Source organism: Rhea pennata, chromosome 1 (assembly GCF_028389875.1).
Source record: "Rhea pennata isolate bPtePen1 chromosome 1, bPtePen1.pri, whole genome shotgun sequence".
Taxonomy (NCBI): domain Eukaryota; kingdom Metazoa; phylum Chordata; class Aves; order Rheiformes; family Rheidae; genus Rhea; species Rhea pennata.
The window spans coordinates 185355665-185383498 of NC_084663.1; the positions used below are offsets into that span (position 1 = coordinate 185355665).

The window sequence follows — 27834 nt, forward strand, 5'->3', positions numbered from 1 at the left end:
CTGTAATTCTGGCCTCCTCTCCAGTGCTGAACTGGAAGCAGCAAAGCTGGTATGACTGAGCCCTTGGAAGTGTATGTGCAGTGACGTGCTGGCTGTGGGGAGAAGGAATGATTTTTGTTCTCGTATCAGATTGCCACAGGGCCATCTTCTTTCTACGTGTCACTGTCTCTCAGACGTCACCCAGCACTCCTTCCAAACGCCCCCTTCCTAGCTGCCTGCTGTGTCTGCGTCAGGCCATGGTCCGAATAACGCAGCTATGACCGCTTGCAATACACGTTTCTCTCCAGTTGACTAACTAGGTCACTTTAACCTCATCCCTCCCTGTGACGGAGCTGTGCCGTGGCTGCTGCGGGACGGCACCGCAGAGCTGATCCTTTCTGACAAAGGCGCAGTACCACAGTCACAGCGGCCTATCTCGGAGAAGAGAAAATTGCCTGGAAGCGTTCCAGCATGTCCTAATGCAGCCCTCCATCCCAGCAGCCAGCACAGCCCTAATCTAATCAGCAAAGCAGGTTTTGCAGCTATAGGGCAGCATGGACATGCCTGGAGTTCTTGTCCAGGAAGCCCCAGGATTGCTAACAAGTCCATTTCTCTTTATTTGGGGGAAAAAATAATAAAAAAGAAGACAGAGAGAGAAAAGGCAACTTTTAAAAAAATTTTTGCTCTTTGTTCCATAAGCTTGTTCTCTTGCCCCCAAGGGTGGAGGAAGTCACCTTTTTTCTGGGATGAGAAGGCAGGTAGAAATATTCTTTTGAGGAAAGTGTAGAGTCAGTATTTCCCTAACCAGATCTGGCAGGTTCAGTCTGGGCTAGATAAAAGTTTGCTTTGAAATGAGATTGAGAGCTAAGGAAAACTCCCATTTTCTACAGGGAAAACTCCTGTGGATTTCAGAAGCAGTTTTGCTTAAATGTAGCCACCAGCATACGATCCAAGGAAAATGCAAGTTGCATGCAAATGAACGGCAGAGCAGCCATGAGATCCAGAAAGCCTTTCTTCTGCCTTGTTACAGATGCAGGAGGTGCTGAGCAGGATGCTGAGACCCAAGGTTCACCTACCTATAAGACAGACCGAGTTAAAACATCTGCTATGATTATCGGGCTTCTAGTGAGAATGTAGCAAAACTGGAAGAGCCAGACTGAAATCAGGCAAAGCAAGGGAGCCGTGTGCCTCTCAGAGCGAGCAGCACAGGAGATGCGGCTCGGGAGGGAGTGGGCAGCCAGCGCAGGAGATGGGCAGAGGGAGCAGGAAAGTGCCCTAACTGCTGTGCCTTCCCCGGGACAAACCCTGACAAGTCTGTGTGGCTCGAGACGCCGGCTCCAGCTGGAGAGGGTTGCATAGAAATGTTTTTCGTTTCTGAGGACTGACGGGGCACTCGAGCCTCCTGCATTACCCCACTGAATTCAGCGGCCTGCCAGTATGAAATGGGGCATGACCATCAGGCTGGGGCTGCAATGTTCCTGGAAGGATCTCTATTCCCCCAAACCTTGCTGTGGGACATTTATGGTGCCCTGGTGAATACAAGCCCCACACCATCACCCGAGCGAAGATCTCAGCTCTTCTGTTCATGACTATTTCCGCAAAAGATACTTCTTTGACTTGATCCATGTACAGGCAAGACCACGTGGCCCCAGCGCTGAACGAAGTTGGGGGGTGAAATGTCTCCATAGCTGTGAGGGTCACTTGCTGACATTGCCTTTTCGGCCCTGCCTGAGGAGAGACCCTTGCCTTAAAAACCCTTTTAGATGCTTCCTTGGCCTTGGTGGGGGGAGCAGCTGGGGCTGGGGCAGAGGAGGTGGGCGCACAGCACGGGCTGGCAGTGAGGGTGGATTGGGGAGAGTTCGGAGGAGCAGGGCAGGTAATGGGGCAAACGTATTAGGTGACAGGGAAGGCTCCTTTTGGACTTTGTGTTAACTACATACAGAGCTTTTAAAATTAATTACTGGGTGGGAGAGTGAGCAGATGCAGAGGCAGCAATAAGCCAAACCTTTCACACACATGTATTTTTCTGGGCCAATTTAAGAACATCCTGGCAGTACTTGGACTTCAGAGAGCACCAAACCCCTCTCATCTGTTACTTCTCATTTACAAGTCACTCTCTGTGGATGTGGTGGGCTTTATGTGCAAAGACAGGAGCTTTCCTTGCAGTTTCATCCAAGACATTGCTCAAGACTAGTAATGTAAATGTGAGGTTGGGATGAATGATCTGGAAAGGGAGTTACCAAAGACGCCTCCAGAAGATAAACAGTTTGTCAGTGAGGGCTCAGAGCACCACCAAGCCTCAGTGGGCATCAGCAGCTGTAGAAGGGATAAGAAACAGCAAGATAAAAAACTGAAAAAAAGCAGGAGGATGTAGGAGAAAAACAGCAGGGTGGGATAGGTGGCACTGAGCTATCAATAAATATGTAGAGCTTTCTGGTGGACATCAGGTGAAAGGGTGTTGTTCCAGGATGTATGATTTCATGTTCTTACCATGATTAACCAGTGTTAGCCCCTGAAGGCTAGTGGGGAAACCTTGAAGCTCTGACTACCTGGCTCGTCAGAGCTGAAAGAGTGGTGAAAGCTGGAGAGAAAATCGGGAAGAGGCAGGGAACAGCAGATATAATGAGATGAAATGTACCTTAGATGTGCCTTATTTTCTCCTTTCCTTACAGAGGTGCCTGTTCAGATACAGACATGTCCTCCTGGACATCTTGAATCAGGTGATGTGGATCCAACCTGAGTCTCCTGCATGCTCACTGCCACAGAGGCAGCAATGGCCCTGGTCTTGCAACAGAGATGTACCAAAAGCTTCTGCCTTGCTTCTGGCATAGATGGAGACTTCTGGCTGCTGCCGTGTCCCTGCCATGTCCCATGTCAGTGTCAAACAGCTGGTTCAGTCGCCTATGTTTCACTCCCAATCCATTTTCAGGTGAAATGTGTCAGGCTTCAATAGGAAATGCCTATTAATGACATTTTTAAAGCTAATGCAGGTCATTTTGACTGAATTGTACTAGGGAACAATTTCATGGGGAGTTCACCTCTCCCAGGAGGAGAGAACAGGGAGCAAATGTAATGAAGAGGGTGGTCACTTGGGATCCAGCTCAATAAGGGACCTAAAACACTTGGTCAGGTGTAAAAAAAAAAAGTGGTATCTCCATCATATTTTGTGTGGAAGGCCAGCCACAAGCTTGTGCCAGTAAGATCTTCCAGCCATGGCTGCTTGTGGAGCTTGGGGGGAATCTCCCTGCCCCAGGCCCCAGGGGGATCTCCTGCATGTCTTTGGCACAGCCAAAATGCAGTATTTCTGCTCACACAGACATAAAACCTCAGTTGGCCCAGGGGGTTTTGAAGATGCAAACTGCCTACATAGGCTTCTAGAGTAGGTGGGGACTGGTCAGCCATTTTCAGCATTGCTGCTCTGAATTTGTGAGACAAAATCCTGCCAAAGGCCAGCTTGAGGCATTTGCATCTCCTCTGGATCTGTCCCTTGGTGAACTTCATACTAATGCAATCTCAGGGGACTCAGCCTTTGGGGTCTGCTCCTGTTCTTTAACAACAGCACAGTTCTCACTTTTGGTGTGTTTGTCAAGTGGACAAGAATATGTCTCTACAGTAACAAGCAAATTTTAGAGATTTTTAACCGAAATCTTAATTTGCACTATGCTAAGATTAGGCAATTCCCTTGCAACAAGTGATTTAAATTGTCCATGCTGTTTTGCCACTTAGCAAATGTGAATAAAGCTCAAACTTCTTGAGCTTTCTCAGCCAATATCCAGCTAATAGTGGGAAAAATGGAGTTCTTGATAACTAAACTTCATGAATACTTTTGTATAACATCATAAGTCAATGAGTAAGCACAACTGCCAAAGAACTGAGATTTGGAAGGGGGGAAGCTGGACAATAATTAGCTTTATCACTTACGATCTCGGTGGTTCTTTAAACCATTTTTCACTGTATCTCATAGGCTAGAACATATTTTCAGTGTCCTCCAAACTTTCACACTAAAGTGGCAGAGTTTTTGAGGGTGAAGAAATCCCGGTGACTAATGCAGACTACCAGAAAGAGGGTTGTCCGTGAATGAACTGGGACATGGCCTGTTGTAACCAATTGACCACTCCAGTTTATTTCACATCTACAGTAATGTAAATTCATGGAGGTCGATGGAGAACTCAGTTAGTGGAAGTGAAGGGAGAACTGTGTCCTTTAAGTATCCTACATCTAGGCAGCCCTTTTATATGATAGAGGCATAACGATATCATGACACATTCTCACTTTTTATATATTTGTCAGGCGGATGAGAATACGTTCCCATAGCAGCCTGCAAAATTTAGATATGCACCCGTGCATTTTCCGGTTTGTTTCTGATTCAGGCTCAGCTGCGACTGTGAAGTTGCGCATACAATGATTGAATAACCAAACTGTTAAGTATAACCAGCCTGCCAAATTAACTTGAGGTTGGCTCTGGAGGGGCAGGGTGAAGGGAAGGAAAGGGCAAAGTTGTCTGTCATGCCACATCATTCCATGTCTCACCAATGCGTTGAACTAATGTCTAGATAGATTTTTTTTTAATAATACGTCCAGTTCTGGTTCCAGTATGGCTTTGAAAGAACGGCTCAGGTTTAAATCCCACTTGCAAAAAATTCAAGCTGCTTTTTGATTGAGCTACAGTTCCCTTCTTCAGCTCTGAGATTTTATTGCTCATGAAAAGTTATGAGCTAAAATATTTTTTTTTTTAGGCACAGATCTAGAGGGCAAGAAGGATCTTTCCTTTTGGCAATGGCAGCATATTGTAAGGAGCCGTCTTTGTTTTCCCAGCTAATGAATTGCCTGTACGGGACAACTCGCTGCTGGAAGTGGTCTCAGTGCCCAGAGCTGATACCATCCTGGAGCCTAGAGAGAAAACTCTGTGTGAGAGATTCCCGATGCTGAACTACAGTCCTGCCTCCAAGGACCGGTGCTAACTAAAACAAGGCAATTTGCTCTCTTTCACTACTTTCTACATTAAAAACAAACAAACAAACAAAAAACAAACAGTGAACAAGCCTTTCACAGCTTGTCAGGCCGTCTTTATGGGAGGGAGCTGACACGTCCTCCTGCCTGCAGTGACGACTTACAGGACAGCATTCAGCCAGATGGAGTCCTTAGCCAGCTTATAGTGAGCTGAAATATTTCTAAGCAGTCATTTTTATGTGAACATAAAAACTGAAAATTCTTCGGAAAACTGAAGCCAAGTGGAAAGCTAAGAGATACATACATCTGGAGCAATGGTTGGAAATGCAAATAAGTTACCGAGAGTTAAAATAAATAACAGAAATAATTTCCATGTGGAAAAATTGTATGTAGCAAAGCAAGAAAACGCAGACTAAAGGATCGGCTTACCAGAAAACAAAACAAAACAAACCATGGTACCATATGGAAATGCACATCTGAGGCACCTAATCGATCTTACCTTTGTCCTCGTAGGAGAACTTGGCACTCCCAGTGCTTATGAATTATAAATGCAGCTGTGTTTACTACAGATCAGTGTCGTTGGTCTAAATAACATTAAATGAGTTGTTAAAACAAAATAGACTGCTCTCCTTACCCTGTAAATACAGTGCTAAGTTAAGGTAGTTCTAACTACAGATTTGGAGATTTTAATGTGCTGAAAAAAAAAACAAATCTGAAAAATCCCAAACCCTGCTGATAAAATGAGTCCGTTAGGGGAGCTACAGGATATTCCCTCCAGCAAAGCCGCAACCTTCTGCACGGCCAGGGTGCTTCGGGAGCTGCGCTGCAGGCGGCGGCTCTGTCACCCAGCCTGACCGCTCGGCGTGCTTCCCTGAACCACTTACTCTATCTTCCCCCCTAGTGCGAACGCCCCGTCCCACCTTCCTCTCCCCCCCAAAGGAAGAAAAATGAAATGATTGCTTGAAACTTCAGTCAGTTCCCTCGTCTGCTTCAGCGCACGGCGGCTCAGATACCTCTGCGGGGGGAGGCAGGACAAACAGGAGCGCTAAGCTGTCACCCGCACTGAAGGGAGCTGCTCCTCAAGCGGCTCCGTCAGCGTGGTGGCTCTCTCCAGCGCCGCAGCAGAAAGCAACCTTTGGAGGCCTTTAAGCTTCAAAGCCGTTGCAATTCCCCTGTGCCTTGGCGATGCTTGCGGTGTCTTGCATTAATCTGGGGGATGGGTTGTGCCGTGTGGTTGCAGCCGCAGTGTGTGGAGAGGGTCCCCCTGAGGGCAATGACCTACCTCCTTGCTCTTCCTCCTGTGGAGCTATCAAAGTGAGCCTTGGGAGGAACATCTGGGAGGAAGAGTCCAGAAATCAGCATTTAAACACCGACCAACACATGTGTTGCTGGGGCTGAACTTAGTCCTCATAAAGCTGAAGGCAAGGCAGGACCCCTTCCCATAACAACGTTTGTGTTTGGTTCTCGGTCCTGTCGTTCCCATCTCCCTTACTCGCCCTCACCGGCGGTGGGGAGCAGGACACCGCAGAGGGCAAAGCGTCCTACGTTCCCTACAGCTGAATCCCATTACGACATTCAGAAGGTAATAAAATGCCAGTCTGTTGCTACAGATTGGAGACGTGCGAGATTGGCTTAAGCTGCTTGTGTAAGAAAGGTGAGATTTAGAGAGCCGCGTGCAAGTGTGAGGTGTAACAGGGGGGAAGCAGCTGAAGTTGTTCTGTTCCTTCCCGGCAGTATTTGATTCACGCAGCGTGCGGCAAGTTTTCCGCAGATTCATTCCTTGCGGTGGAATCTTACCAAAATTTCTACTTCATGACTAAGCCTTTTACTTCCCTTTAAATTTATAATGTCCTTTCTGAATGCTCTTTACTGCTTGCATCTGATACTAATAGGGAGGTATTTTCATGCTTTTATGTGCATTACTTGTTTGCTAAACTTAAGGTTGTAAGGTCCATGAACTACTGAAAGTATTTCTTGTTGGATGCATTTAGCTTGAGTTTCAAGCTATTTTTTTGTGCAATATGGATATCATCAAGAAAAGTGAGTTTATTGCTGTCTTGGACCTTGAAAAATGTGCTAAGCAATAATAAAAATTAACCCTTTTATGACCTTTCCCCATTCTAGAGGCTGCTGTACAAAAAATAATGGAATTGCATTCTTTAGACTAGCAGTGAGTTCTTTAATTATGAATCCCTTTTATCTCTTGTATGGACAGGAATATGGAAATGATGTTCTAGGTCTCAGAGCTGGAAGCAGTATTGTTGATTCTGGCCAGCAACAGCATCCACATTTTTTTCTCCATGTATTACTTGCTTTTGTCTACCCCGCATTTCCGTGGGTGACAAACAAAACTTGGGATATTTTTTCTCAAAGAGCATTATAAATAGTATTTAAAGGAATTTTTTATCAGTGTAATGTGTAAGGAATAGCTTGATCAGTTAGATCTCATAAATTTGCAGTAACGAACCTTATTCAAAAGTATAGATTTAAAATATTGAAAGGATGACAGAAGATTAATCCTTTTAGGATTGCCAAATTTCTGCCATCATTTTCAAATTCTATTGCATTCAGCTGTACCCAAGCATGCGCATAATCCAGCTTTCGCAAGATGCTGAACACTGGAACATCTATTTCTATTATATCCTTTAAACTGCCTCCCTGGAAACAAATGGGTACTGAGTCATTTTCATTGAGGAATTAAAAGCTGTGTTGCTGTCTCTGTTAAAAATTAACAAGAGATTATCAGTACCCAGGCTCACATTTCTATTGTTCTGAATCCATCTGTATTCATAATCTACATCACTGATAAAAGGCCCAGACGGTGGAATTAAATATTATGGAAATACAAATGTGGAACATTGTTTCCATGTGTTTTGGTGGTAATGACTCAGAACTAAGCTGCTGTCTCTAGATGTATCCTGCTTGCATGCTCTAAACTATGCCCCACAGTTCTGCCGTGTTAAATGCGCTGATCCTTGACTAGCTGTTCTGTAGAAGACATTTCACCCAAGCATGTGAATACTCTTGGGAAAGGTGGACATAGCCAGTCTCTGGAGCTCCAGAAGGAAGAGGGTGGAAGAGTAATGAGAATGAAATTATGATTGCAGAGATGGATGTTGTAGACCAACATGTCCTTTTGTTGCAGAGCAGTGGGATGGGACCTGCTGGTAGCAGAAGGTTATCTTGCCATCCTGGTAAGCAGTGGCTTCACAGAAGAGCTTATCTGTTTAAATACATTCAGCAGAACCGGACATCATTGCAGACTTGTGCCTAATTTACAGGTTGCCCAGAGAGGTTGTGGGGTCTCCTTCTCTGGAGATATTCAAAGCTTATCTGGATGCAACCCTATCTAACATGTTCTAGGTGACCCTGCTTGAGCAGGGAGGTTGGACTAGATGATCTCCAGAGGTCCCTTCCAACCTTACCAATTCTGTGATTCTGTAATTTTTTGTCAAACTAGAATCTTGCCCTCAAAGTATGGTTATTAACAGTGCCTTTGCTTATAGCTGCAGATTGGGTGGTTTCCTAAAGTTTTCTAAAAATAATTGCACTAGGACTATATAAAGCATGAAGCCTTTTGAATTAGTATTGCACAGTCTTTGCTTTTGTACTTGCATACCTCTTACTCCTGCTTAAATAGTCTCATTTTTAAGTGTCAAAGTGCACTGAGAGCCTGAGTATAACAAGCAGATCCTGAGCATAATTGCTATATGATTTAGCTTTCATCATACATACTACCATGACCCACTTTTGAAGCATATGCCTACACTGCATTCAGGGCCTTCAAGGCCACAGAGATGCACTGAATTGGCCTGGAATAGAAGTGCCGAAGTGCTAAGGTGCCTGTAGTTGGCCAGCTAAGGCAGCAGTCAGCCCAAGCCAAAATGCTTTGATCCTTAAGTGGGATTTGCAGCTCCTAGCAAGTAGCCACAGTAGATCTGAGCAGGGAAGGGGTTTCTCATTTCTTGAAAGAGAGAAATATTTTCAAACCTGCCTATAAGATGCTGATCAACACAGGACACCTTCTCACCTGTGATATGGGAGATGGGGCTCAAGATCTTGCTTCTGGTGAAAGTACAGCAGGGTCCTGAGTGCTGGTCCAAGCTGAGTTATTGAACCATTTTGGTTTGCTATTCTGAGACCATTCAAACTGTAAATTTCTTCTTGCCACATTCCTTTTTTTTTCTTCCCCTAGAAAAAAAGTTTTGGTTTTGACAAATCAACATTCTTTGACAGCAGATTGTTTCCCGGTTGTTCCTGAAGATACACACTCTCAAACACTGTCAGTCCATGTGGAAATGCAGTGTCAGGACGTTCCTAATTGCACATGCTTTAAGAAGCTGGTGACTATGACATTACATTGGGACATCCCAGAGGTAGGTTCTGGCACTCTGTGATTTTGAGTGAGGCATTTCGGGTCAGATTAAACAAAATACGTGAATGATTTCCCAAATTCTGCTGAAGGCCTCCCCAGCAATGTGTCTAATTCCTATTACAGTATCTTTCCTTGCTCTTTCAGATTCCTGCCTGTAAAATGAGACTTCTCCACCTCACTGAGAGGAGCTACTGTCAGGAAAAATATTGTAGCGTGGGTAAAAGGAAGAAGGTAACTGAATTCCTAAGGTAGGGAAATACAGTAGATCCAAGCAGAACAAGAATAACCAGGTATATATTCTTGAGATTGTAGCTTTCTGAGAAGATGGCCTGGTGCTAATGCTGAATTTGCATTGTGTTTAGGAATTAATTTTACAAGAGGGCCACAATAACATGTGGCACAATAGCATGTGAATCTGATACTTTCAAAAAACCCATCTAGATCTATATTCACTAACGGTTAGTACCATGGAAGAAAACACTGAGAGCCTTGTTTGATAATTTTTTGGAAAATTAGAACAGCAAAAACAATCCTTACGCCAGGAAGACATAATGGAAACACTACTGTGCACGCTGGCAAATGTCCCTGCAACCATTACAACTCCTTGCTCAGGAGAGCAAGGGGCTCTGGACACACAAAGACAAGGCTCACTGCAGGAGGCTCACTGCTTGCACCTGTGTTTGGTCAGCAGAGAGACGCTTGCTGCACAGTTGCTGTTTAGCATGAGATTTTTTTTTGATTTCTTCTGTTTGTTTTTTGATTTTTTTTTTAGATTGTTTTCTAGCTCTTTTCAGGACTGGCCTTACTAGGTCAGACTGCAGGTCTGTCTCACACAGCGTCTCATCTCCAGCTACGTCTAGACGCAGATGCCTAGGAAAGAAATTAAAAGCACATCAATCATATATGATATTTCTCATCAATAATCTTTGTATGAGTTTTTTTGCTACTGCTGCTGTTCAGGATTCAGGCAAAAGGAAACCTGCAACTTAAAAAAAAAAAAAAGCCACCTGTGCTCAGTTTGCACAAAATGAGGTCAGGAGCTGCGTTTGGCCATGACTGGTGCAATTCTCAGCTGGCTGAAGTAACCCTGCTCCGAGGCACTCAGGCAAGCAAGAGAACTGTATTGGTGCACATCTGTTGCAACTTAACGCTCCACTATTTAGTGATTATTGGAACGTGGAAAGTGAATGTCCCAACTCTTCTCTTCTCTTTGCTAAGTTTCTCTCCATCTGGGTAATTACTTTAGTATAACTCTTAGGGTACAATGCTCTCTCCCAAGTTGGTCATTCCTATAAATTTCTCTTACTGTTTCCTATTCCCTGTTTGCTCTTTTTGTTCATATCCTTATAGTATTCTCATTGTTATTCCTTTTTTTTAATATATGCATTAAAATATATCCTCATGGTAGTCAGGAGTGATATGTGAACCCAACTAAAACAAAACTACTGAGGTTTTACTTTCCTTAGATTTCTGGTGTGATTTATCTTTCCTTCAAGTAATTTTTAATCAGTAAGTGCCATTTCAAAATGTCCTCGCTGTTATTATAAAGTTGCCTCCAAAAGCTGCTCAGCCTCTTTTCATCACAGCAGTTGTTTTGCACTTCATTAATGCTTTTTTTTCTCATTGATTCCCCAGAGCCTTCAATTAAAGGTCCTCTGTAAATGCAGTGAAACATAGAAGTAAATGAAATCCTTTGGATACTTAATATTTTATAGGAAACCTAAAAATACAAAAGATTTGTTTTATTAGTGTCACAGCCTATTGTTCTTTGTCCAGTGCTTTCCCTGATGGGCTCCTGTTCTCATTTACTTATAACTTTGCCAAATTTCAACAATTGAGAATTAAGATTTCCCTGCTGGGCATCTGCTCATTTAGCTGAAATGTGAGTGAATAAATAAAACAGTTCAGTTACTTCCAAGAATGTGGCTAGATCTTTGTGTAATTTTTATCTCCGGAGCAATAAACTCAGATATGGCCCCCTTTTAGGGGAAATGTGGAGTTAGCACAGGCTCTGTAGATGTTTGCTGCGGCTGTGAGCTAAACACCTTAGAGAGTCCATCCGAACTGGACACAACTCGTACTGGATGGTGCAGTTGCAGTACTGGGCTCCTGTGGCCGTGGACCCTGTCCTCCTTGGCCTCTCAATGCCCTCTTCTTGCCGACCGGTGGCAGTGAGGTGGGAGAAGCTGTCTGGTGTAACACAGGGAAGAAGGGAGCTAAGGTTGGAGAGACGCGTGAGCAGTTTGGGGCAGGGAGAGGGGAAGGGGAGAATAGGGGGAGCATGGGGGAGTTTGGACTGGCTGACGCACCGGACTGGACAAGGAAGCAGGAACGGGGAAGAGCTGGGGCTGGGAGGGAGGGCTGAGAGCGGAAGAGGTCAAGTTTGGGAAGGGTTGAGCAGAAAAAAGCGTGGCCGCGCACACGCACTCCCCCGCAAAGCCGGGGGGAAACCAAGAGCGCCAGGTAGAGGCTCGTACAGCCCGCGGACAGCTGTGGCTCTCGCTGCCGGAGGATGCCCTGCCTCCCTAGCGGGGGCCACTCAGAGGATGGCTGTCCGTCCTGGCGGCCACATACGTGCCGAGGTCCTACAGACCTCTGTCACTCGGCGAGTCGGTGAGCACCAACCCCGGTGCCGACCCTTGCAGATGAAAGCAAAATCAGGCAGCGGGGAATCAGCAAGTTCAGGCTTTCTTCTTAAAAAAAAAAAAAAAAAAAAGAAAGAAAGAAAGAAAGTTTTTCTCTGCCACTCCACTTTTTCCCCATAGCGTTATTTTGGAAGAACACTGTGTTTTGTTGCAAAATCAGATATTGAAAAGGTAAGAACTTTTGGAATTAATATCATTTGTGTGACTTTAATTTAGTTGTTGGCTTTGGCGTTATATTACAGTCTCTGTTTATAGAAAGGAACCAATGGCTACATCAGAAAGCTTTGGTTGCCTAAGGGCCTGATTACGTTCAATACAGGCAAGCACTGTGTGCTGGCCACCAATAATACTTGTATCAGTTATCCTGGAAGTTAATTTCCTAAAGCAGGAGGAAATTATGAGCAAAGTGTACGCGGGGTTAAAAAAAAAAAAGAGGTAGAGAAGTGAAAATAAATATGGGAATTTATTTCAGAGAAGTTTGTTTAGATGGCAAAAAATCCTTTTTTGTCAAGGAGAGAATGTTTGGCTGAACATCCTTTCTAATTTAGTAGGGAAGGAGATCAGCCTTTGGAAGGACATCATTTCTACAGTGAACAAAAAAGTGTAGGTAGGAAATTATTAATTGCTGAAAACAGACAAATAAAGATTTCAGAGAAAAATCTGCAAATGACAGAGCTATGAATAATATGAAAGAACTCAAAGCATATTGGGAACAAAAGAAATCATGGCCATATTTTAAGTCCATCACTAAAAGGAGTAGGCAAAATTTGATAGCAGTGATGCAGAAAAGGCAGAAATATTTAAAAATATATTTGTTATTCAGAAGGGAGCAGGATTTGCATTTGTATGATAGGAGAATAATAGACGACTTGCAACGCATTAGCAGTTGAAATAGATGATAAGAAAATGCCTTGGAATCAGGGCTGAATTCCAGGAGATGAGAGGAATAACGAGGCTGTGCCAGAATTTGGAGGGTGAGATGATCCACTAATTATAGGCTTGTTAGCCTGAGATCAGTTGTAGGCAGAATGACAGAAAAACGACATGAGGTTTCAAAGGAACTGACATCTACAAATATAATTAATGCCCGTCAATATAGATTAATGAAAATTAGTTCTTGCAAAGCAAGCCTGATTCCGCTCCTCGAGGAACTTCTACATTTGGCCGATAAAAGTACTACATTATATTCAGAGTTGTGTAGACTTTCGACGTAATACTGCGTGGTATTCTGTTTAGAACATGAGCACTAGCCAATTCTCTGAGTTTTTATGGCAGTGGAGTTGCAAATGTGAGGCACACCTGGTAATCAGCCTTTACTACCCGACTTGAAGTCAATGTTATTTACTTATCTGGTTAGATATCTGGTTAGGCAGCCTAACCCAAGTCAGATGGTTTGAGGCAGTAGATAATTTGGAGATACCGGGAATGAAATATGCACTCCTGCTGTCAACAAATGCCTAACGCAGGTAAATAAGTAACTCCAACCCAGCTCTAGAAATGCATTTTGTATTTTTTCATTGTGTCTTTCCTCCCCCCTGAATCATGTTTTTAACAAACTGCTGAAATGCAATGAGCTGCATTGACTAAAATCAAACAGGCTCTCAGGGAAGCTGTCTGGACAGAGAGAGCTCAAGGAAGGTCTGCGAGGATGTAGATGTTTGCCCTGTACAAGCCAACCCCACACAGGGACCAGACTACACGTTTCTGTGCTCCAGCATTAATGGGCAGTACATATGTAAGAGTCACAGGGCCGTGCAACAAGCCACCCAAGATGACATGGAGACCATCTCAGGAGGATGACGTACCTCTCATCTCAGCTGCCCATGCACCTTGGAAAGGTATGCTCCTAGAAACGCGGCCGTCTTTGGCTCGAAGTCAGAATGAAGGATTAGAAAGCAAAAAGCAGCCCACAACTTCCTCAAGTGGTGGGAAGGAGCGAGTAGATCCCAAGCAGTAGGGAGCTCCTCCTCGTCCCCTCTTTGTCGGGGTGAAGGCAGAAAAATCCCAGAGATTTCCAATCTCCTGCTCTCCGCACGTCGCTGTGTGAGCTCTGAGCACTTCTCTCCGGTGCTAGGAGCCTTTCCAGGGCACATTTCATTCTCACTGAACCCAAAAGGAGGTAACTCAGCACCTCACAAGTCTGCATTCGTAATGCTCATGTTCTAGGACAGAATGGCTAAAATATGTGTGAATGGAGACTTTTAAAAGTGAGAATGAATGCACAGCTACACAGGCTCTTATAGGATGGCAAAGCAGGCATAACTTCACTATACGTGGCTTGCTGTATGGATCTGCGGTAGGACTAACAGGCCTGAAGGACGACTAAGTGGCCCTAGATAAAAGACAGGAATAGCTTGCTGTTGGGCTGTGTGAGTTGAGCTGGCTTGAACATAAACTAAGAAAGGTGATTTGTATCGTTAAAATAAAAGTTGTGAAATGGTTTATGAAGCATGACTCATTAACATGGACTTAAATTAAAGAGAGGGGAAACTTAAGAAAGAAGGTGTTTGCATTACAGTTGCAATCACTCTGATAACTTTCTACTTAAATAGGTTTGGAAAAATCAATTGTTTCTTCACAAGTGTGCAGAACAGAGAATGTTTTGAAGAAAAAAAACAGTACTGATTACCATCTCTAATTTCTCTCCCCATTTTCACTGTAAAAATAATCTCTATCCCCTGCCTGACTGCCATGCAAGAGCTTGAATGTTTTACCTGACCAGCACTTGGCTTCTTGCCTCTTATTTTCTCCAGAGTACTGGGATCACTTGTTTCACTTCATTTGCCAGCTGCCTTTCTCCTTCCCAGAGAGCGAGCGGTATAGGCTCCCGTGAAACAGGTAAAGAACATATCCGCCTTCCCATCCACTTGCCCAAACAAATTAAGGGAATGGCAGCAAGATCCCCAAAAGCTTTTCCTCGGGGACTTCTGCTGTTTCTCTTTCGTTTATTTAGAAACACTGAGGAGCAGTAATTTGCTCTGCTGCTTGGGTGTTTTAGTAATAACAGTGTTCTCAGGGCCACAGGCAACACATGGAAAAACAATCCCTATTCTAACCGCTACATGTAACGCAGGCAGCGCAGGCTGCTCGGCGTTTCACGAATTAACAGAGGTGTACAGCTCACAGCTGGGGGGATGGGCTGGAAAATTGCTTTTCCTTCCCCTTCCCTCCACGTACACTTCACTTAGCTATGCCATTTTAGTGTGCAGCTCCCACTGTTAAAAATAGAGTGTAAAAAAAATCAATTCTAAGCAGGCATTTGAGGGCGCTGGGCAAGGGAGAAGGCTCACGCAAAACCAGGAGAAAACAGAAAAGGACACGCCAGTGAGGGTGTCCTTAAATAGATGTATCTTGAGAATACAGTGATTTGTGCCTGTCTGGGTGGTTTTTGCACAAAGATGAGCGCTTTGCACCCCCAGCAGCCTCTGGATCAGGGGAGGACACTGCGCACCTCCCGGGGCCAAGCTGCCGTGAGAAAGCGGTCGGAGCACCACCACCACCACCACCTCCCACACCCCGTGCCTTCCTGGCCTCCACTGCAAGCAGGATATGAAACACCGCGGCGAACTGCATCGCCTTCACTTTGCCGTGTCAAAGATCAGCCTGCAACACTATTTGCCGGCAAGAGGGAAAAGTATCCTGCAGCGTTCGGCTGGAGGAAGAGGAGGGGGGGATAAAGGAAGGAGTTCTGCGTGCCCCAGCACTGCACGAGCCTGGATTTGCCCCACGTAAACAAATTTGGAGCCGCTTTTCGCGGTCAGTCTTACTAGAAATGCTGTGTGCCATTTCCTCCCAAGGGGAAGCTGTTATTGTGCTCCTTGATATTATGTCTCTTTCTTCGCCTTATGCACTCAGCCACCGAGCGTGCAAGCCTGCGTGTACGAAAAACAACTTGCTGTCCATACTGGAAGAGATCCTGCCCAACAGCTACCTACTGGGCAAGGTGGTCTTCATCTGACGGGCGTCTCCAGGCCCTGCTTTAGTAAATACAAGAGGAACTTGCCCTAAATAACGGTCAGCTACACAGTTCTCGCAAGTATCTCTTTTTCCAAAGAGTGAGACACGGTCACGTTGTTGTGTGGTTGGGAAAGGACAGTGACAAGCTGCCCAGTGGGGCTGTGCTGCCCTCCTGCCCCACGGTTTCTCGGCAGCAGCCCCCCATGCTCTCCCTGCAGTGCCCTGGCGACATTATCCTTTGCAGAGTGTGGTTTCAGGGATACCATCCACCCACACACTCCCCCTCCCGGCTTAAAAACCACTGGTTTAGAGACCTTAGCCCATTCTGGCACAAACGAGACAGGCACCATGTCAGCATGGTCTTACCTCCACCATTGGTGTTTAAGGTTAAGCAAGCATTGGCATGATCTGTTGGGTGCTAAGGGAAGATAAGACTGCTCTAAACAAAGTGCTGTAGCTAACTAGGAGTAAAGTGTCTCTAAAATATTGTTTATATTATTAATATTAATATGTTACATTGTTTATATGTTTAATTGGGGTAGAGTTATTATAATTATTTTGGGTGGATTATGCTGAAACAAGTTGAGTCTCTGTCTCTCAAAACAAGCAAGGGCTATATTTCTTGGTAGTTATGTCAGAATTGTTGTTGTTGGGATGTTTAATATGAACTGCTCAGCTCTTGATCTTTGTGAAAGGGGTGAGGACATCAATTGCAGTTAAACTGGAATCTTTAATCTTGATTCTTTACTGCTCTTTTCCAAGAGCTGTCCCATAATACATGTAGGATAGCAGAGGAAGGGCGAACATGAATTTAAGTTGTTTTTCAGCACCCCAGGATCTGCAAAACACTGTCACCTGCTCCAGTATCGTGTATTAATTAAAAAAGATTTGGAGGCTGCTCTTAGGCATGCTTTTCCTTTTTGTCATGAAGCCCATAGTTCTTGAAATATGAAGTGTACCGGCTATGCCACCTCCTAGTCGAGCACATTCCTTGGTGGTGCATCAAAGCAATGTTCCCCCAGAGGCCAAAATCTGCCTCTCTATAGCAAGTACAGCTTCACTTCCACAAAAAGTGGTTGAGTTAGAATTGAGGGTCTGCATGACTTGAATGGCAAATCTTGTTCTCAATTAAATGTTATGTATTGGCCTCCTTGCTGATGTCTGGGGTGTTCCAAGGACATCTAGGCGGGAGATTACTCTTTGCTGGTAAAAGCCTTATTCCGCTGCTTCTGTTATAGCAAGTTATTCTTGTTCTGGTGACAACAGTGGCAATGTGAAGAGACAGCTACTCCAATGGGACTGCAGGCATCTTGGAAAGCAAAGATAACCCTTAGGGATGAAATACCTTTGGACAATGAGATGCTGGTGGTAGCAGGAATTCGTACTTGTGTATATGATCAAAGCATTGTATCTAGCTATTAACCCATTCCGTGGGTGCAATTCCCCATTCAGGAATTGCATGTGTGCTTTTTTCCCAGTGGCAGTAGTTGATATCCTCTTTGCAATTTTACTTCCAGGTTATTGTTGTCAGTCAGCTGGTGATAGCAACATGGCTGGAGTGAGAGGGGGAAAAGCATAAGCACAGAGCTGGTAAACTAAAATCAGTTACCTGACTCAAGTCAGGTGAGTGGTTTTCAGCCACTCAGATGGTGCTGGCTCATGCTTTTAGTGAGTTCCCAGGTATCTCAAGAACTTGTTTATACCAGAGAGATTGTTTATGTGGTTTGCAAGGGAAAAGTCTTGGACTTAAATTGAGGCGTTCTTTCATTTCCACTGCTGCTTTTTGCATTTAGGCTTTCACTTTCCCTGTATTTTTCACAACTGGTTACTAGGTCATAGTTATCTTTGGTCTCACTATTTCTGCTGTTCTTAGAGAGATACGAAGCATTTTATTTGCTGTCTTTCCCAAAGCCATAAATATGGGAGTTACAAAATCTCTGCCTTGTGTGCCCCTAATACTTTCTTCCTAAAAACTGGTGGCTTAGTTGATATCTTCTATCTTCTTTCATTTTCTGGATTTTGCAATAGATGATTGAGGATTTTGTATTCCTGTCCAGTTTTGTTTGTCTGTGCTGGTAGTCTACTAGAGGAAGGAAGCCAGATCTGCATAGTTTACTCACCAAGCAGACATATTAATTGTAGTATTTCAATAGCATACACTGGAGGCATTGTGCAACTGCCAACAACATCTTTTCCTAAGTGTTGTCTCATTGTCTAGTGACAGTAATCAATTGTCTCCTCTATTTTTATGAGAAAATAGGTTATTTCTTACTCTGATGGCTTCTTTTCCTTGCAGATGCTGTTACAAACGTTCATGAATGCAGACTCCTGCATGATATCCCTTTCCCAGCTTTCTTCTGTTGATCTTGGTGCAACAAGTATTGGCTTTTCTTTTTCCAAGAGCAAGTCCTGTACCCTAGTTGCAATCCCAGGAATCCCTAAAGAAGCTCTGTGGAAGCTGTATTTCAGGAATGGATTCAAGGTCAGTGTGGACATAGCTACCTCACTATTACATTGCTCATTTCAAGGTCATCTAGGAAGCTTAGAAGAAGTTCTGCAAGTTTACAGCTGCTAATAGTCTTTGAACTAAATTAATATTTCAGGTATGGGCATGTTACTAGGTTGCCTTACATGTTTAGTTAGGTCAAGTGTTTCAGGGATACTAAGGCACTCAGTTTCGATTTGGTTTTAGTTTACCCTTAGGTCTATCTTCATGACCTCTTAGTTGAGAGCTGAGGTTTTGGTCATGATCCCTTGCAGTTGTACCCATGTCTGTACAGCATCACCACTGTGACCGTACACCTTACCAGCACTGCTAGCCTATGCAGTGCTGTTTAGGATCAGTGGTGCTGAGTTGACCCTCACCAACAACCACCCAATGTGTTTTTTGTGCCTGTTGCCCAATGGGACTTGTGACACAGTGAGAGAACCTCTTTCCTAAGCTTTCAACGCTTGCCGTGGTCAGTCCTTAGTACCAATACGTGAGATACTGCTTCTGCATCAATAGCAACCAGATAATTCTGCTCCACTTATGTGGTACTTTCAGTTGCTTGGATCTACACAAGAATGAGCCTTGGCTGTCTTCTTTATATATTTATTTATTATTATCATCATCATCATCCTGTGATGCATGTGCTACATAAATGGACTCATTTAATCTCTCTCCTGATATACCTTGTCTGGCAGATATCCTGATCCTTCAAATGCATATCGATAATCTCTTTAGCAGCTTTGTGGCAAGGAAGCTACAGTGCACTGTCTGTTCTGAGCAGGTTATTCATCTTGCTGGTGTCTATTTATGAACCATTTGTCCCAAGTGTGGTGTAAGCAGGTTCAGGAGTTCACGCTTTAGTTGAAAGGAGTATTTTTTATTATCTGTCCCATCTGAAGCTTCAACTGATGTGATTTTACTTTTTGAATTCATCTAATAATTTCCTCTGTCCTGGTGCTATTTGCAGCCACACTATTACGGATGTGTAATGTGGCTTTTCTTCGTTGAGACTGCTATTTTGTGTTGCACCAAACTGAGCTGGTCTTGCAAGTGGAGCGATGCCCACTCTCTGTTTGGCACTTGACTTACTGTGCCTGTGTTGTTTCTGCCTTCGTACCGCACAGCTTGTCCACCTGGGATGTTCCTGCAGAGTAAGTGTCGGCGTAACCCGGTTGAGTATGAGCTACTCCATGATATCCGTGATCATTATCCATGATAATGCCTCTTGAGGATTGTCTTAGAGCATGTGGAGCAGGAGGTAAATTTCCATACTTTTAAATAAAGTGCAGCTCTTGCTGCATGCTGAAAAAGTCCTGTAGCAAGTTAATATAGAATACGTGCCCTGTGCTAAGTTTGTATGCTGCCTTGTGATGCACCAGCTCCCTTCAGACAACATAAACTCTGGTTTTCACAAACCACATGGGCTTTTGTTTTGTTTCTGCTAGTTTAGAGTCACAGACAAGCAAAAACCTGCTCTGCGTCTCTAAGGCTCACAGTCTTCCTCAGCTATGGTGCTTTCTGTACATCTTTGATAGGATTATTTTTTGTCATTGTCATTATTTATGACTGGATCTGCAGAACAGTCATCACCGCAATGCTTTTCTTCTTCTTAGTCCCTTAAAATTTAAGACAATCTCTTAAGTTTGTCTTCTGCATTTTTTGACCTCTATTTTGTGTACACTTGCCGAAGAGCATCCTCTTTCTTCTTTTTCTTCTGGAGCTAATTTTTCAGCTGTTTTACCTCTCCAGACTGGCTCATAGAAGAGTCAGACAACTGCAAATACCATCATATGGGAAACGGCCAGACTACGTAGCTGGAGGCAAGGAATGGAGTGGCCCCTTTCAATGACAGCTCGCCATTAGCTCAGCTTAGCTGCAGCGTCAGACTGTTCCCACTTTGTGATCTAAAGAAAGTCAATATATAGAAGGTGACCTTTTTATATGCATTTGCATGGGGTAGGAAATCATGTTGTTGTGATTGTCTTCATTTTTTTTTTCCTCCGGTGTTTTCAATTTCTGATCCTCTGCATCTCTAGGAACAGAGTTACATCTGGCACAGCATTCAGGTATAGAAAGAGAGAACCGAGACAATACAGCTTCAGTGCTGTATTTAATTATTTTTTTTCTCAACAGTCTTGATCATTGTAGCATCTTTTGAAGTGCTGCTTTCAGGAGTTCCTATGCAATATTTGATAAGCACAGGTCATGCCTGCGTTGTACCCTGGCAGTTCAGAGCGAAAAGCGGTTTAAATCAGACCCACTCCTCGATTATGGCCTTGTGGCCTCATACTGCTGTCAGGAGGAGCCTGAACCTTCACCCTGCTGGATAGTGTGCCAGGAGAGCCCAGAGTGCCTCTGAACCCTCGCTGTTCTCATCCCAGGGGACAAAGATGACAAGAAAGAGCAAAAAAAAGCCTTTTACTTTTATTAAAATCAGTGCTAGAAATCACTTTGCCTTACCAGAAGTGCAGGAGGAAGGAAAGAGATGTCCCCCAGGTGGGAAGACTTACCAAGAGGCAGTCCTCTTACCCTGATGATGCTGGAAGATTATTTCTTTCTTCATATTAATCAAGTTCAAAATAAAGTTCCACGATAATGGATTATTTAACACACAGGAAATTTTCCATGCCAGGTCATATACTGAGTCATAAAACCTTTGATTTTTGTAGACTTCTGTAACTATCAGTGTAAGAGAAGATAATGTTTAATTTATTAGATTTGCATTTTTGGGGGTGAATTTCCATTATAGGAGAAGCCTAGCAGCTGCTCTTATTTGCAGTTTACCTCAAGTTGAACTAGTGCTTGATGCTCCTTTTTTTTTTTTTTTTTTTTTTTTAAAAAAAAAAACACTGCAAAGATGTAGCATTCATCTGTTTCCTTATGCTTTCCAGTAGTGATGCAAAGACTGCATGCAAGCTGGAAGTAAGCCTCCTAGTAAATCCAGAACATGCCGTGACCAGTGGAAATTGGTGGGAAATACTATCTTAATAGCCTGCCAACAAGCTAAAATGACAAGCTTTGTCAAAAGTAACATGATATATGGACATAGCTGATGATGTAGTGCCTGTTGTTTTCCTCGGGGAAGACTTCTGCTGCGTCCAGAGGAAGCGGTGTTGAGAATTGCTCTCTGATGCCCCTGAAATGTTCTTAAATTTGTGGGTCACTGGAGCTGTCATGCTGAAAACTCTAGATCTCTGGGTAAAACCTGGAGAGCTGGCAATAGTAGGTGTGAAGGGAACGTGGACTTGAATTCAGCCCAGGGCCTATACTTTACATGCAGTATAAATGTATTTACAGGAAAACACTGCCCATCCTCCCCAACCAGCCTCTCTGCTCTGTCCTTCATGTAGGGCAGTCTTTAAAAGTGCTGCTGCCTGCAACACTTCTGCGGTGATGCAATGGTAAAGTGCAGAAAACCTGAATGAAAAATGCTGATACTGAGAGCTGCACCAAGCATATCTTAATTATAAAGACCCAGTCTTTTATGGATGCTTTGATGCTATTATTTGAACAAATCCACCTCTAACACCCCATCTCCCTCTTTTAATCTGGGCTGTTTCTTCTTGCAACAGCTGAGTTTGCTCAAATCTCTGTTTTGCAAAAACTGAGAGTTATCATTTCCTCGCGGCAATTCTGTCTTCCTTTTCCCTGTAGCATTCAGTGGTCGAACTTCCTGGAGCATGAAAGGCTTTGGTTTAACCTCAGCCACTGATCACAGCGCAGGGTAACTGGGTGAAACGTGATGCCCCGTAAATACAGGTCATGCATGACGCCGAAACGGTCCCTTTTTTAGCTTTGAGCTCTGCCTACTCTGTGGAAGCATGAGGGCTCGGTCTTCACCAGCTCCCGGGCTCAGCTTTGCAAAGCTTCAGAAACAGAACTAATAATAATAATAATTATTATTATTAAAGAGTTTATTCCATGCTCCCGGGGGCCCAGCCCGGCAGCGAGAGCCGCTGCCGCTTTTCGTTTCCGAACGAGGCCCTCCGCCTGCCCGCACCCGGGCCGCCCAGCCACGAAGTGCTGCCGCGTGGGCCCCGAGCGGGCTGGGTGCCGCAGACCTCCCGGGGCACCCGTGGGAGGGGAGGGAGGCGGGGAGCCGCCCCGGCCGGGGGTGCCGCGCCGCGCTGCGCCGCGCTGCGCCGCGCCGCGCCGCGCCGCCAGGTGGCGCCGCAGTGCCCCCCGCCCCCACGCTCCCCCCGCCCGCGCCGCGTTGGGAGGGGGCAGAGAGGGCGGCGGCGGCGGGGTGGGGCATGCGCAGTGCGCGCGCGCCTCGCCCGGCCCGTGCGGCGCGCGCGCTGCGGCCGTTGCCTCCGCCTCCTGCCGGCGCTGCCGCCTGCCCCGCCCCTCCCCCCCTCCCGGCGGCGGCGCCGCCACCACAGCGAGCGAGCGAGCGGGCGGGCGGCAGCGGCAGGGGAGAGCGAGGCGGCGGCGGCCCCGCGGGGACCACCGCAGCGGCGAGGCGGGCGCGGGGGAAAGATGGCGACGCTGGGCGGCGAGTCGCAGCCCTTCCCCGCCGCTGCCCTGGCGGCGGTGGCGGCGGGCGGCGGCGGCGGGTCGCTGGGTTCGCAGGCGCCGCTGACCCGCGGTCTGGAGCGGGCGCTGGAGGAGGCGGCGCACTCCGGGGGGCTCAACCTGAGCGGCAGGAAGCTGAAGGAGTTCCCGCGCAGCGCCGCCGCCCTCAGCCACGACCTCTCCGACACGGTGCGCGCAGGTGAGGCCGGCGCGGCGGGGGCGGCGGCCGCCGGTGCCGCCCGGGCTCGGCGGAGGCGGTTGGGGGCCGGGGGCAGCGCCGCCCCGCGCGGAGGGTCAGCGTGCTTCGGCGTGCGCCTCCCCCTCTCTCTGTTACTATTTTCAAGTCCTCCCTCGCGTTTTTCTTGGTGTCCGAGGGAGGTGTTCGCCCCCTCGCCCCTCTGGGCGCAGCCCCGCTGCGGCTCTTAGCGGCTGGTGAGGCGGAGCAGCCCCTCTCCCCCTCGGGGCACCCTTGGATGGGGCAGGTCGTGACTGCTCGCCCCGGTGCCCTCTCTGCCGGCTGAGGTTGCCCTTCGGGAGCAGCTGCCAGCCCCGCTGTGTCGGTGCTGGGTGAGCAGCGCCGGCCTGCGCGCCCCCGCTGTGGATACCTGCTGCTCCTTCCTTCCTTCCTTCCTTCCCACTGCGCGTGGACGGAGCCACCTGTCGCCGAAGGGGATGTCAGTGTTAAAATCCACGTGTAACCGCGGCCGGGCGGTCATACGCCTCTGCGTGCGTCACCTGTTTGCACCCTGCACTTTCTCTCTGCAGCTACCCTGGAGGATGTGCTTGCTTTCACAGATCGCACTTGTCCTCTGCTAGGGTTGATATCCAGCTCCCATAGCCTTACAGTAATGTAGCCATATTTCTATCTCTTTATGTAATGCTGTCTCCCAAGCCAAATGCAAGGAGAAATCACTATCTTCATATGCAGTGTACATATTCTACATTGGGGGACACTGTAATTGGATAAATCTGCAGAGGACACAGACCTACCAACACAGCATGTAGCAGGGGTAAGGGGAAATGTATCTAGTCTGCATTTAACTTGCCCTCACAGCCTCCTTCCAGCAGGGAAAAAAAGTCACTCTTGTTTCTTGATTAAGGGGCCAAGCCTTCACAAATGGTCTTACCAATTTTTCCTACATGTGCAGGGGGTAGGAACCTAATCCGTTCTTTACATTGTATCTCTAGGTAGAACAGTACAAACTCTCACTAGAAGGGTATATTAGCATATTCATAAGCTCTTTAGTGTACTGCCTCCACATGCCCCATTGTGTCCCTATTTGCCTACTGAAGATATCTGTGCTCTTACAGGGAAGGAGCACACAAGTATCCACTTGTTATTCTTGTCCCACAAAACAGCAGGTGCTATACCTGCATGCAAACATGTGATAACGCAAACCTAAACTCTCACCCACTCCTGCATATGAGGGGATGTATGCTTCGTGTATACAGAGACAAACCCTTTTATTGCATATTGTATCTATCCCTACCTATAGGGAACAGAATACTGTCTCATGCGTAGCAGGTTTCAATTCAACCATTCTTTGGCTCTGTCACTCGTTTGCTCTTTCTCAACAGATTTCATAGTGTTCTGTCTGAACACCCGTTTCATATCAATAGAAGAAGAGATACTGGAAAGAAACTTGATGAGGGAAACCACATGAATTGCCATGCTATCTATGTTTAACCCAGTAACTCAGTAACAGCTTTGACGGTGAATAGATAATACATGATAGTGGAACAGCATGCAGTTAGAAAAATGACTTTTAGCTTGGTTCCCTGAGCGGGAGGTTTTCTCTCTCTTTTTTTTAAAAAAAACTGTAGCTTAATGAAGACATCCTGTGATACTAGATAGGCATTTTAGAAAATCACACAGTTAGCTTATTTTGTCTAAGCTAACGCTGATCTAGGTTGTCAGTAAACAAACTTATGTACTGCAAAACACTTCTTTGGTAATGAATACATGTTGGTATCAGTACATTGTTTGAGCATGTGTAGTAGAAGCATGAGCTGGGAAGCATGAGCTGGGTATTGTGTGTGTAGGTAATACATGCTTATTACAGCCTTACTTGTTCTAATAAGTCTGTTTGGAGAAGAGCTCAGAAAAAAAGCTGTCTTTGCCTTCAAGTATTAATATGCTCATTTCAGTTCATGTAGAAGATGTTCAATTGGAAATTAAAATGTAGAATGGAAATTTTGTTCTATTTTTGCTTGGTATAAAAGGCAGTGCAGTGCAGCGCAGCCCATGTCTTTGTAGCAAGAGCAGTCTTTTACTCTTTGCCCCCTTTTAGGAGAACTGTGTGTGTTAATCTATAGTTACTTTATGTTTTCATTTGTAACAACTTTTTGTAACCAGTTAATGTGAATTGTTTGCCTTGTGAGTTAAGTCATATGTTGGTATGTTTCTGAAAGATCTGTATTCCTTTTCACTTGTTTCATTACATAAGTAGACTATATAAACAGAAGATACACTTGGCTTAAGTTCAGATTTCTGAAACTCAGGACAAGCTCTTGATGGGAATTCTCTCTCTCGCTCCCTTTCCATAAATGTACATGGTATAAAAACAGTGCATTTTTTGCTCTACTTGGAGTATGTTCTTGCAATGAGTGGCACTTATTTTCAGACTGAATGTACTGACATGCCTCTGAAGCCTTGAAACTTTGATGTTTGGGGAAGGGGTAGTCATTCACTGTTAAAGCTTTTTTGCTAAGGAAGGCTAATCTCTATGAAAAATAAAGACAATCTATGGTTTAAAGAAGACCAGTCTGGGGGATTGAGTTCAGGGATCTGAGGAGCAGGGGATTTCCATAAAACTGAAACTGTCTGTGTTTTGACCGTGTTTTAGTATTAGATTCTGACAGTGTTCTTGGACTGAGAAAATGATGGTTATAGATACTCTTGAATAAAATAGTATCAAGACTGTTTTCTGGAAAAATTCTGAGTGCTCTAAATGTGTTCGAGGAAGATAGTAGGGTTAAATTTGAAATTTTCTGTTCGTACATCTGTTTTTTCTGAAGTTAGAAGTCGGATTTTTATATATCAATAGATGCGTTTACTAAAGGGACAGAGCTAATAGCTGAGACTGAACTGCTTGACTTCTCTAGTGTCTATTGCAGTTATTCCCTAGTAAATGTAGAGTTTTAACTGTGCTTGTTTGCTTCCTGTGTGTGCAGTTTTTTGATATGCTTTTTTTCTTTTGTGACCTTTCTTTGCATTGGGTACATCTTGCTTATAGAGGTCCATCCTATAATTCTAGGTACAGCTTTACACTTCAAACATTTCTTCCTTATTGTCTTCTGAAAGCTTTACTCAAGAGCTGATGGACCTAGTAAGCTGAGCTTTCAGGCAACATGTTGCGTACAGAAGAGAGTTTGCATGGTGTGCAGTGCTGTTAGAAGAAAATAAAACCTCTATGTAAAGTATCTTGAGTTTAGTCAGATGTTTTAAACCACATCAGTGTTGATGCATTGCAAAAGCCATTTCAAAAATAATAAATGCTATTCTTATCACTTTTATTACAGGCTGGGTTATACAGAAGACAGTGGCACAGTCATCATACAGTTCTTAAGTAATTGTATGCAATTATATTCCTCAAAATCACTGGGAATGCTAGAAGCGTATTAGTTTATAAAAGAGGAAGAAAAATCCCCAAAGCTATTACTTAAATACATAACCATGGCTGCCTGTATCACTTCAACCTCTTTCTGTGGGCTTTAGCTGTGTTTCTGAAGACAGATCCTGGGCACTGTCTCTGGTGAATATCTATTTTATCCATTGCAATTATGTTGGGTCAGCACAAGAGGAAGGATTACTTGCTGTTTCTTTTGGGTTTTCAAAGTAAGAGAAGTAAATATTTTTCAATTAGATACTTGTTAGACTTCTGAAAAGTAATATAAATTGAATTAGTTTATATTATAGTCAAACATTAGTTTGACTAGTTTGAGTTTCTGGAAGGTGTATTCCCCCTCCCCCCCCAAATCCTTGAGAATGCTTGCTGTACTAAAGAACTCCTACATGCTGTTTTTAAAAAATATTTGTATCTGGACTGTGCTTTCCAGACAGTTCTGTGGTGAAGAAACCTGCAGCTTGGCAGCATCTTTGAAATAGTTGTTACAACTGTATGACTATGGATTTATTTTCCAAGATGATCCAAAAATCACCATTTCATCTGGGCAAACATATTTGTACCTGTAAAATTTTAGATTTAGTTTTTGGTGTACTTTAGTATGAGTTTTGACATCTAAGTGCATTCTACAGGATCATGTAGTGGGAGAAAAAAAGTGAACAAGTTCAGTTGTGTTCCATTGGAATTTAGTCCAGGAATACATTTGCTTGTACTCAGGTGTCTGAACTGTTTTCTGCTTGGCTCTGAAAAATATATTTGTATTTTGGTGATATTGGTTCAGCTGAAATATGTTATTTCTAGTCATCTTTGCTAATAAAAGCTTATTTCCCTGCAAGATCAGGTATCCCTAAGTTTTATTTTTTATAAGCAAATATGTATATTAGATTACCATAATTGAGTCTCACTAATTTTCTCCAGGTCCTTTATTAACTTAGTTCTTCCTCCATTTCTGGGAGTTCTCCTAATTATAACAGTAGATGTAAATGCAGTCTGCACTGGGGGAGAGCGACACAGATGCTGACTAGCTCTTATGTTCTACTGCATGTGTATCTGAACTAAAAAAGAACCACCAAACCCACTCTTCTTGAAGGATTTGGTTGTTATTACTATGAAAAGAAAAGAGATTTCATATGCCTCTTTTCTTTTGGATGCTTTGAGAAGCTTTCATTTTGCTTATTTTTTCCGAAGTTCGTATTGATAAAAATAACATTTAATTATAAAGCTATAGGAAATAACATTTAATTATAAACCTGTAGGAAAAAAAGTCATGTTCTGTTTTCTGCTTCGTGTTCAACA

The 27834-nt window shown here is 44.5% G+C and overlaps 1 protein-coding gene across 3 annotated transcripts in view; it reads left to right on the plus strand.

The window, feature by feature from the left end:
• Nucleotides 1-22842: 22842 nt before the first annotated feature.
• Nucleotides 22843-27834, plus strand: part of LRCH1 (leucine rich repeats and calponin homology domain containing 1) — a 142910-nt gene continuing 137918 nt past the window's right edge. For 2 of the 3 annotated variants that reach the window (XM_062566998.1, XM_062566997.1), the window contains exon 1: nt 22843-23111. In XM_062566998.1, the coding sequence (XP_062422982.1) occupies nt 22877-23111 (235 nt within the window). In that variant the 5' untranslated portion in view covers nt 22843-22876. The remainder of the gene's footprint in view (nt 23112-27834) is intronic. The other variant, XM_062566999.1, reaches the window with a different exon arrangement.